The sequence below is a fragment of the Arachis ipaensis genome, chromosome B8 (genome assembly GCF_059453495.1).
Source record: "Arachis ipaensis isolate K30076 ecotype BB chromosome B8, ASM5945349v1, whole genome shotgun sequence".
In the NCBI taxonomy this organism is placed as follows: domain Eukaryota; kingdom Viridiplantae; phylum Streptophyta; class Magnoliopsida; order Fabales; family Fabaceae; genus Arachis; species Arachis ipaensis.
In genome coordinates this window covers 129,129,301-129,141,618 of record NC_142443.1, presented here as the reverse complement: position 1 = coordinate 129,141,618, position 12,318 = coordinate 129,129,301, and the positions used below count along the sequence as shown (strand labels likewise).

The window sequence follows — 12,318 nt, the reverse complement described above, 5'->3', positions numbered from 1 at the left end:
AAATATTTAGTCTCTATTTTTTATTTCAAACCAAACAGGATACTGAGACATAAATTAGTCTTGTACACTTTCACACCAAACACAATACTAATACTTATTTTTGTCTCTGTCTCTTGGTCTCTGTCTCTTTGTCTCTATCTCTTGGTCTCTGTCTCGCAAACAAATGCTACCTTATATTACATGGTCAAAATTATCATTTAATGGGAAGCTTATAACCAGAAGAGGGAAGTTCAGCAAAATTTGCACAACTTTACATCTATGATACACAAAATGAGATAAAAAAAATTGCAGTTCCATTCTTAGGTATTAATTTAGTATTACTTCAATCTAGCCTCTATTTATTAAGCTTTATTTGATAGTGAGCATAATTTATACACAACAAAAAATTCTTTTTGATAGCTCTGGCAAAAAAACCAACCAATGGAATTTAGAAATCATATCTGATGTTATTGAAATGCTGGATCAACATAACGTTCTTGCAAAAAGTTTTCGCATGGTACGAGACATAATCAGAACTAATCCACAAACTAATGTTCATTTACGGCTTATTGGAAAAAGGGGAAAAGATGGAAGGCGATATAATCTACCATCTATTGATGAGGTTGCAGGTTTAATTGTTGGAGATTTTGATTCAAATACAAAAGAAAGAGATATTATTGTCAAAACAAAATCTGGCCAACTTCAACGAATTTCAGAACTCAACCCATCATATTTAGGATTACAATATCCTTTACTATTTCCTTATGGTGAAGACGGTTGGAGATAAAACATCCTTTTAAACAAATTGCCGAAAAATTCTACACAGGAAATTTCCTACGTTAGCATGAGGGATTTTTTTGCATTTAGAATCCAGCATAGATCAAGTCGTGAAGGTGTTTTGTTTTACTCTCGACGACTTTTTCAACAGTTTTTAGTTGAAGCATTCTCAATGGTTGAAGCGGCTAGACTTAAATATGTATACTCAAAGCAAAGACATTTCAGAGCTGAAATCTATAAAGGTCTGAAAGATGCAATTCTGAACGGTGAAACTAAGGCATCATCACTAGGCAAGCGCATTGTTTAACCTGCAACATTCACAAGGGGACCACGATATATGATTCAGAATTACCAAGATGCAATGACAATTTGTAGGTCAATTGGTTATTCAGATTTATTTATAACAGTAACCTGCAACCCCCAATGGGAAGAATTGAAGCGCTATTGTAAGGAAAATAATTTAAAACCTGAAGACAGACCAGACATGGTTTGCAAATTATTCAAGGAAAAGTTGGACATACTCATCAAAGATATCTAAAAGAATAGAATTTTTGGTACATCAAGGGCAGGTAATACTCTAAACCCGCGCTTTTCGTGGGAAAATGTTAACTATTTCAATCCATTATAATACAATCATAGTTAATGCATATCTATTATTGCAGTTATATATACTATTGAGTTTCAGAAGCGTGGATTATCGCATGCACATATACTACTATTTCTTGCGCAACAACATAAATTACCTAGTTTTGATGACATAGACAACATTATCTTAGCAGAAATTCCAGATCATAATCTGGATCCAGAATACTATCAGGCAGTTAAGGCTTTTATGATGCATGGACCCTGTGGAATTGCAAACAAAAATTCACCTTGCATGGAGAATGGTGTTTGCACCCGACATTTTCCTAAAAAAATCATAGAGTTTACCACCATCGATCAAAATGGATATGCACTTTATAGACGTCGAAATGACGGTCATACCATTGAGGTTTCAGGTATTCATTTAGATAATCGGTATGTTGTGCCACATAATAAGTTCTTATTAATGAAGTATGGTGCCCATATCAATGTTGAATGGTCCAATCAATCAATATCGATAAAGTATCTTTTTAAGTATGTTAACAAGGGAAGTGATCGAGTCACGGCTTCTTTTTATTCAACTTCAATGCTTCCCAATTCTAATTCAATCATAGAATGAAGTGAAAATGTATTATGATTGTCGGTATATCTCTCCATGTGAATCTGCTTGGAGAATATTTGCATTTGATATTCACTATAGAAGACCTTCAGTTGAACGGTTAAACTTTCACTTTCCCGATGAACAACCAGTTATCTTTGAAGATCAAGACAATTTACAAAGAACTGTTGATAAAGCAACAATTAAAGAATCCATGTTCATAGCTTGGTTTCAAGCAAACACAAAGTATGAGGCAGCTAGACAATTAACTTATAACAAATTTCCGATTGAATTTGTTTGGAAACCCAGCCTTAGAATATGGGAGCCTAGGAAAACAAACACTGTTATCGGTAGATTATTCTTTGTTCCTCCATCTGCAGGTGAATTATACTATTTAAGAATGTTACTCAACATTGTTAAAGGGCCAAGAAGCTATGAAGAACTTCGGTCTTTCAATGGTGTTGTTTATCCTACATTCAAAGATGCATGTTATGCGCGTGGGTTACTTGATGATGATCAAGAATACATTGATGCTATTGAAGAAGCAAGTCATTGGGGTTCTGGATATTATCTGAGAAAGTTGTTTGCAACTCTTTTATGGTCAAATTCAATGACTCGGCCTGAAATAGTTTCGCAGAAATGTTGGACTTTACTTTCAGATGGGATATTACATAATCATATAACTATGTTCAATTTACTAGGTTTGAACTTATTCATTAATATCTACATTTATTTTGCTGCAACTTTGTTCATCAAATGTCCACATGATATCATTTATTATGTTGATATTAATATCAAAATTGTTGAAACTTTTTAGCAAATATAAATATCACAATGTATTATTAAATGTCTTAAGGTGTTTTTATTCGATCATAATACTCATTTTCAATTTTAATTGCAGATTTGGTTTTATCAGATGATGAATTATCAGAGCTTACTCTAATAGAGATTGAACAAATACTTAACAGCAATAGCAAAACACTTCGAGAATATGCAACAATGCCATTTCCCAACATGGATAACATTCACAGCATGAGACATGGCTCTTTGCAAAACAAATTAATATTGGATGAACTCCATTATGATCGAGTTATGTTGGCTGAGCAACACAAGCAATTTTTATCACAAATGACAACAGAACAAAAATATGTATATGACCAAATCCTTCAAGCTGTCAATTCAGATTGCGGTAAAGTTTTCTTCTTATATGGGTACGGAGGTACAGGAAAGACTTTCGTTTGGAATACTATCTCAGCTACTTTTAGATCAAAGGGTCAAATTGTCTTAACAGTTACTTCAAGTGGAATAGCTTCACTCTTGCTACCTGGAGGAAGAACAACTCATTCCAGGTTTGCAATCCCCCTAACTCCTGATGAATATTCCACATGTAATATAAAACAAGGAAGCCCACTAGCTGAGTTAATTTTGGCAACCAAACTTATTATTTGGGATGAAGCACCAATGATGAATAAATTTTGCTTTGAAGCACTAGATCGAACTATGAGAGACTTGCTTCAGCACACAAATCATTCAAGTTTACGGTTGCCATTTGGGGGGGAAAAATAGTCGTCTTTGGTGGTGAGTTTAGGCAAATCCTCCCGGTGATAACAAAGGGATCTAGACAAGATATTGTTAATGCATCGATTAATTCCTCTTATCTATGGAATGAATGCAAGTTATTAACTTTAACTCAGAATATGAGATTAAGGTCTTCAATAGAAGATGAAAGCATCAGAAAACGAAAAGAATTTGCACAGTAGATCCTTGATTTAGGAGATGGAAAGCTTGCTCATTCAGAAGATGGATACAGTGTGGCCCTATACCACCTGAACTCTTAATTACAAATTTTGCTGACCCAATTCATGCAATCGTTAAAGCTATATATGGTGACTACCTAAAGGATACCACAGAGTTTAGGAATTTGCATGGCCGTGCTATTTTGGCTCCAACAATTAACGTTGTTGAACAGGTTAATGATTATATGCCAGCTTTAAATGAAAATGAAAAAAAAAATTATCTCAACTCCGATTCACCCTCCTTTAAAGAAGGAGCAGCAGATAGTCTGGCATCAATGCACACTCTAGAATTTTTGGCAACTATTAAATCTCCCGAACTTCCAAATCATGAGCTTTGCTTTAGGCAAGGCTGTCCTATCATGCTTATTAGAAATATTGATAATTCAGCAGGCCTTTGTAATGGTACTAGATTAGTTATCACAAGGCTTGGCAACAAAATTATCGAAGCAAAAGTCTTATCAAGATCTAACATTAGTGAAAAGGTTTTCGTACCTAGGATGACATTCGGATACAAAACTGCCATTTAAGTTTCAACGAAGGCAATTCCCTTTGATGCTCTCATATGCCATGACTATAAACAAAAGTCAAGGACAATCATTGGATTATGTTGGGTTACTCCTTAAACAACCAGTATTTACACATGACCAACTATATGTTGCAGTCTCAAGAGTTACTAACAAATATGGACTGAAGATTGTTATTTCTCATGACAATTCAAATAATTACACTGAAACCAACAATGTCGTTTATCATGAAGTTTTCAAAAATATTTGATTTTGGCATATTGTGTCACATACAATAGGTCAGGATTATATTCTCAATTTCTTTGAATTCTTTCTTCGACTATTTCTTCTTTATTTATGTCTCAATATTTTATTTCTAAAATTTTACCAAGTTTTACCCTTATCATTCTATCTATATGTTGTACACATTATTAATTTACAAACTCACTTAGTATTTATGTCGTTTATTGCAGCATAGCTATCAAATTCAGAATAAAAAATATGCACTTTTGCTTCAATAATCAACTTTTATTTTCTTGCCATGTATTTATATTAATTAATCATGTTTAATTAATGTATGATCTAGAATTATTATTTACATCATTGTCATCATATTTTTAAGCTCCATAAATATACATGACAAACATATTATTATCCAATTTTTATATTTTTTTTTCATTTATCTTTGTTATTAATTGTTCAAACTTAATCACCTACCCGCGCATATGCACGGGCCTCTTGCTAGTTAGAATGTAAAATTGAATAGAAAATTTTCACCACGTTTGACAAATTGTATTTTTAAGAATAATAGCAAAAGCTTTTCAATGAAGTATTTTGATAATATCAATTGTTACCTAATTATTAACTGATTTGTGTTACTCCATAAATGATTAATATCAAAATATCACTCTTTTAAAATATATTATCATTATACCATTTTTGTGCCACAATAATGTTATTATAGTATAACCGTGGCATATTAATATTGAGTTAACGACTTTGTATATAAAGTGAGAAAGTTGGTAAAATAATAAAATGAGAACTTAATTACTATGATAGTATTTGAAAAGGAGACAGAGACTAAGACAAAGATATAAAATGTACTGGATTAAATTATGTTTCAGTCTCATATTTGGTTTGGAAATGAATCTTTTCAATTTTTTTTAACACTTAGAGGGAATAAAGTGTGATCTCTCACCATTAAGTTTATAAGTGGAACCAAAAATAAATATGACAGAGTGATCAATGAAGGGTTAGATTAAACAATTGACATTATTCAATTTTTTCTCCACTGAAAAGAAATGTTATAAAAGTTTCAGCTTCCATCTCTAAAAATTTTAATCTTTTGTGTCTCTACTTTTTAGAGATGTTCAAGGAACTGAAATTTTGTGTCCTAAGTCTTTGATAACCAAATACATTATTAAGGCCCAATTTGGATAAACAGCTTATTAAGTTCTTTTTGAAAAAATAGCTTAAACAATAAATGCTTATATTAAAAGTAGCTTATAAATAAGTTATTTTGTGTTTGGTTTTTTAGTTCTAAAAGTACTTATTTTAAGAGAAAAGTGATAAAAAGCTTTTTATTATGAGATAAGTCATTTTTTTTAACTTCTCCTTCAGCACCAAAATAACTTTTTAGAAAGTTGTAATTTTGTTTTGAAAATTGTACCAGACATTAATACTACACATTTTCATAAGTTAAAAGTTAAAAAAAGTCACTTATGAACCTATCCAAATGAGCCCTAAAAGTAGCTTATAAATAAGTTATTTTGTATTTGGATTTTTAGTTCTAAAAGTACTTATTTTATAGAAATATGATAAAAAATAGTAGTATTATGAGAGAAGTATTTTTTTTTAACTTTTCTATAAGCTTTTAAATAGCTTCTTAGAAAGCTGCAATTTGATTTTAAAAATTGCACCAGACTTTAATACTGCTACTTTCCATAAGTCAAAAGTTAAAAAAAGTTACTTTTGACATTTCCCAAAAGAATCCTAAGTCTAAATCTCAACAAATAAACGCACCTATTAGATTAAGATGGTGGCATACACATTTCATGATAATTATAAATCCAATGATAATTAACCTTCGTTTTATCATTTAACCAACTTCCTTAATTTAAACTATCTAAATTCTTCGAAGAGGTATTTTGGCAATAAATTTCAATAACAATAATATCAACAGTAACTTTCACCGTTTTAAAACACTTTAATTTGGGCCTAAAAAATCTAATCTGCAGTTTTAAAATGTTTCTGTTTGTGCATTTTGCGCACAATTCCTCTAACTAAACAGCTATCATCCCCGAACGTGCTGCAAATATCTACAAGGAATCTCTTTGACTCCTAAAGTTCAGATTGGAACCATACAGTTAGATTTTGTTAAGCACAGCTAGTTAATTAGTTGCAGAGCTATAGAGACTCAGACACTCAGTGAACTTTAAATGTGTCACTGATTTATGTATGCAAAAGTGTAGGAAGTTAGTTGGAAGAAGGCGAATATAATAGTTAGTTAGAGGAGTTGGTTAGAAGTTAACAACTTGACTCAGATAGTTAGTTGAGATTTCGAGAATGAATCAAGCCAGAAAACATAAGATGAAATGACACAACATCCAACTCAAAATCTTAAATAATAAGTTAATGGGTCTCTCCTCTTATAAACTCCTCACTATTTCTTGCTTTCTTCAACTTGGGACTAATTTCACTATTCCTCACACTTGCAACATTAACAGAAGGTTATATTGCATTGATTGCATTCAATATTTCGTTGAGCTAGTTTCTGATTCAATGGATCCAACTCAGACAAATCAAAGCTCCTCAATCAATAGCCTCGATCTTGTTAGAGATATAACCATTCATTTTGCCTTCACCTATCAACTTAAACTTTTGGGATTAGTAGTTTCATAATATGGTATCAAAGTTCTGTGTTCGAAAAGTTAAGAGTTCAATCATTGGTGAACCCCAAAATCAAATCATAGATCCTTCAGGCCCGTTTTTCCGAGGAAATCCAGGTACCTCACTGATCTTAGTGATTTTAGACAACAAAAACTACAATTCTTTGACAACAAAAACGCTTGTAACTGGGAAATGGTACATTAGGAGTCAAATATATTGATGATCATCAGCAAAAGTTACAAATGACATAAATTTTATCGTTACACATGCATGGACGAATAATGATGGTATTAAAGAAGGAATAAACTTACTATCTAGAAAGATCTTCACTTATAGACATCTCATTGATAGAGGATGGCGTAAAATTGTTGATATGATCAAAGCTTGACGCACCACCAACTACTTGTACTTGATCAATTATTCTTCTATGTAACATAAATGCTGGCTCTTGTGGAGATGGCATTTCAATTAAGTGGTTATCAAGATATGAAATAATTGTTATCATTGGAGGTCTAACATCTGGATTTTCTTGAACACATAATAATCCAACTTGAATACACTTAATGACTTCAATTTCAAGATAATTTCCTTTTATTTTTTGGTCCAATATGCTTAATGCTTTGTTTTCTGTCCACTTTTCCCAAACCTGTAAGAAATTTGTTAAACCGTTATTGGAAGAACAAATTGCTCCATGCTAGTATCCCACTTCTAAATTAATATAAACAATGAGAAAATAAAATTGCCAGACTTTTTCACTCACATAATTTAGTAGGCCTGAAGCAAGATGATAACAATCATAAGAAGTTAAAATCTTTTTTCCAGTAACAATTTCTAGAATCATAACTCCAAAACTAAAAATATCTGATTTTTCGGAAAAATATCCAAGCATTGCATATTCCGGAGACATATAACCACTGCAAAAACGAAAATATTACACTAATTTAGACATTATCTATTGATGAAATGAACTAAGGAAGGAAAGGAACATTCAAAACTTACAATGTCCCAACAATTTTGTTTGTAATTTCTTGGTCTCGGTCCATTTCCACAATTCTAGCTATGCCAAAGTCCGAAATTTTTGGATTCATACTTGTATCTAACAGGACATTACTTGGTTTAAGATCACGATGAATAATTTTGGGTCGAGAATGCTCATGTAAATAATGAATTCCTCGTGCAACTCCTTTTATAATTTTATAACGCTGAGACCAATTTAACAACTTTTGTTGCTGAGTATCTGCAGAAATTTAAATTAGAAAAGAAGCATAATTTTGTGTGATCAAGTATTTAAAATAGCTTTAAACATTCCTATAATGAACTTTGTATGTATAAAAGAGAAAAGTCATACCAAATAAAAAGTAATCAAGGCTTCCATTTGGTACATATTCATATATCAGTATCTTCTCTTGATCTTTCAAGCAGAAACCTATGAATGTTACAAGATTCCGATGTTGAAATTTAGCTATCAACAACACCTCATTCTTGAACTCCTTAATACCTTGTTTAGAAATTTTTGATAATCTTTTTACAGCTACATGTCTCCCATCAGAAAGAATACCCTAATAAAAAATATAGAAATCATTAAGTATTCATCTATAAATCATGATAAATGGGGAAAAAATGTATCATATATATTTTACCTTATAAACATTTCCAAATCCACCTTTCCCAATCAAGTTCTCAGTTGAAAAGTTATTTGTTGCTGCCTCAATTATAGCCAAATCCATTTGCAATGGCTCCAAAGTACTACCTTCATCACCAACTAGAATAATATATTCGAGTTTTTAAATTGGTTTTGCTCTGATCTTGAACTTTTGTAAGGGAAACATATACTTTTAAAATCCTTTCTATGAAAAAAGTTTTACAAACAATACTTACAAATATTTTCTCTGAGAATAGTTTTGTATCTCTTGCTTTCTTTTCTTCTTAACAAATGCCAGCCAGAACATAAGAAGAGCATCCCAGCAACAATAGTGGGAACAACAATCAACGGAATTTTTTTCTGATACCTACCATTTCTCTTTCCTGCATAAAAAATTAACATGTGATTTAGAGACTAAAAATAATGATTTTCATATAAAAATAACGATAACAATTTGATGACTTACTATAACTTTTAGGGAATTATTTGATGTCAATTATTAATGACTAATATGATCTTATATTTGATTTTTTAGGCACCACTTGATATCAACAATCTTGCATTAATTTCATGCAAAAATCTTCGAAAGGCTTAGTTTCATGTTTATTCTAATTTGTTTTGCAAAGGACTAAATTGTTACATCCATCATGCTATGCTAAGCGTATACGAAAATTAACTATCAATATAAAATATATATTGAAATATAAAATACACATTAAAATAAGTTCAACTACACATTTATGTATATATAAATACATGATGCTTGGATTTTTGTATGCACATAGTATTTCAAAAATACTATTTGTATACTAATCAACCACCAAAAATAATCACTATATATCTGTATATAAATACAAATATTGTTTAACTCATTTTTAATGTATATGTTGTATTTTAATATGAATTTTATACTAGTGACTAATTTTAATGTACATCTAGTATAGTTGTAGCATTTTTGTTGTTCCATATACACCATAAAAATATTTTGATAAATTAAGTGATATTGTTTTAACTAATTTGGTAACTAATTTATAGTGTGGGTATAATATTTTTGTATTCGGTTTCCCTAGAAAACCAACTAGAAAGTAGTCAACTAGAGCCAATTAGTTAAAAAACAGTAAGTCTGTTATAAAAAAGAAAAAACAACTCTCCACTACTCTAACTAAAAATATAAAAGATTGACTTGAGTTGACTTATGTTATAGTTGGCTCCATGAACTTTTTCTTTTGCATTATATATATATATATATATATATATATATATATATATATATACTAGCATGCCACACATTTTTCTTTGGACATGAATATCCACTTTTCTCTTTTTATCAACTATAATATTATGGATGATTTTGTTGCCTTTTTTTTGTAAACATTAATCATGTAAATGCTTGGATCTAAATTTTACCTCGTGTATCTCCTGGAGGAAGACTAGCCTGACTAGGTGTCTCAACTCGATCATCATCTCCATGAAATTTGGACAATCCAAACATCATATAGCAGCTAGGATAAAAAACTTTTCCCTCTGGACTTGACAAACAACACCATGGAATTTCATATAGGAAAATGTTCTGTAAGCAAGAGCTGCAATCTCCACTATTTAGATCTGGTGTGCATTCGCCGAGAGCATATAGAGTTTGGACACCATTCAGTTTTGCGGTTGCAGTTACATAATTCTTGGTGGTGCTCTCCTCCTTCATATTCTTTATGTCCGATAAAGTGCTCACTAATGTGAGAGTGAAGGAGTTCTGTTGCTCTTGGTCAAGGTTGGAGGTGTTGGCAATGTTGAACTCATGAAACACGGGACTCGTGTCGTTCCAGGTGGGGAGGGGAGATCGATAGGAGTAGCGAAGAAGGCAATGAGTGTACCAAATGATGGCTTCCTTGGATGAACTACACTCTGAATGTATTCGTTTAGCAGCGGTTTGGACACAGAGTTGACAGAGACTAAGGGACACATCGCCACGGCACATGAAGAGACCGGTGACCGTGTCATCTCCGCCACCAATGGTGGTCTTGTAGAAGCCAATTTTGTCGGTGGCATTAGAAGACAAGGAAGAGAGGAGGTTCCTGAGGTTAGATTCAAAATGACTGTTCTTGATGATGGTTTCATTGGTTGAAGTTGAACAGTTGTGGGAAAGATAGCCAAAATCATTTGACAGATTTGTTATAGGAATGAGTCCTACTGGTGCCAGGCTTTTACTTTCACGATAGAAAGGGTACATAGCATACTTCAAGTTGCAGCTGCGGCTCGAACTTGTTGCTTCGTTTCCACTTCCACCGCACACTTGTTTAACTTGTTTTATCATGTTGCCTAAACAAGTTCTACAATCTTGAGATGACAAGTTTGGTGTACACTGAGCCAAAGAGTATAGGGACTGAAATCCAGATATTCTTACTTGTTTTGTAGCATACTTCTCTGTAGAACCTTGAGATGCTTTATCTGCAATTTTGTTCAGAGTGTCAAACACTAAATTCACGAAGGTTGCAGACATATTGCTTGACAAGCAAGAACTAGAAGGCGTTAAGTCGACTGCGGAGAAGTAAGTGAAGTTATTGGAATATTGAACCATGCACTCGTCATACGAAATTCCTCCCTCTATGGATGAGGAGCAATCGTCTATTCCTTGGTCTGGGTCTGGGAACAAGTAGCTATGGGTTGCTTCTGAGATGCACTTTCCACAAAGTTGAGAAGGGAGGTCACCCCTGCACAAGTAGAGTCCATATATTGTATCAAAGTGGTTTGTGCCAAGGACTTTGGTGCTGTAAAATTCCTTGTTGCCCGTGGTGGCATTGGAAGATAGGTACTTGAAAAGGGTCTTTAGGTTCAACTGGAAAGGACTGTTAGGGGTGGTTTTGTTAAGTGATGAACAATAGGACCCTGACCAGTGAAAGTCATCTGCATCAACATGGACAAAGATGATAAGGATAAAGAGGAAGCCAAGATTGGAAAAAGCCATGTTAGTTTGCTAAGTGCCTAATTGGTATGAAAAATCTGACAGAACTACCATGCCATATTGGATGGATATGCAACCTTGGAGTCAGGAGTATGTATGATCTTCCTAATTATATTGACTACTACTAACTATATATATATATATATATATATATATATAGTTACAACTTTATTTGGACTAGCATGTGTATTACATTAAGTTCCATATCCATTAAAAATGAACATCTTTCAGATTTTAGGTCCAAACATAATGTCATAGGCTTCTTATTGTTTTTGTCTTCCACCGGTGTATCTATTGTAAAATATGGTGATTAATTTTTATTGACTTTTAAACTCTTCAATAAGTAGAATATGTGACCCAAAATTGTAGGCTCGTTTTTTTTATATGAGAAGCATGTGTGTATGGTGCGTTATTGTGGAGAATGTGGGTGCTAGATATGGATATGTGGAATAGCTTTTTATGAAACAAGGAATAAAAAAATCGGACCATCCGATTTCTTTGTAAAAAAATTAAGTTTGCTAATCGGACAGTCCGAGAAAAGTAATTAGACCCTTCGATTTGTGTTTAAAAAATTAAAAAAATTTGGAGTACACAAA

The 12,318-nt window shown here is 32.4% G+C and overlaps 2 protein-coding genes across 3 annotated transcripts; one reads left to right on the top strand and one right to left on the bottom strand.

Annotated features, from left to right (window-relative positions):
- The first annotated feature begins 454 nt into the window (after positions 1-454).
- LOC148549828 (uncharacterized) lies at positions 455-4,506 on the top strand. Its single transcript, XM_088495799.1, has 5 exons — positions 455-755; positions 1,419-1,773; positions 2,039-2,577; positions 2,838-3,323; positions 4,394-4,506. Exons 1-5 carry the CDS (start codon positions 455-457, stop codon positions 4,504-4,506), a joined length of 1,794 nt encoding a protein of 597 aa, XP_088351925.1.
- A 2,780-nt stretch (positions 4,507-7,286) lies between these two features.
- Positions 7,287-11,848, bottom strand: LOC107611987 (cysteine-rich receptor-like protein kinase 15). 2 transcript variants are annotated; one of them, XM_016313843.3, is made up of 7 exons: positions 10,174-11,848; positions 9,003-9,149; positions 8,765-8,886; positions 8,473-8,683; positions 8,124-8,361; positions 7,885-8,038; positions 7,287-7,770 (listed from the first exon to the last, which is right to left on the bottom strand). In XM_016313843.3, the coding sequence occupies exons 1-7, from the start codon at positions 11,723-11,725 to the stop codon at positions 7,435-7,437; spliced, it is 2,760 nt and encodes a 919-aa protein (XP_016169329.1). In that variant the 5' UTR covers positions 11,726-11,848; the 3' UTR covers positions 7,287-7,434. The 2 variants fall into 2 exon arrangements, with proteins under 2 accessions (XP_016169329.1, XP_020965464.1); XM_021109805.2 differs by lacking the exon at positions 7,885-8,038.
- Positions 11,849-12,318: the final 470 nt, after the last annotated feature.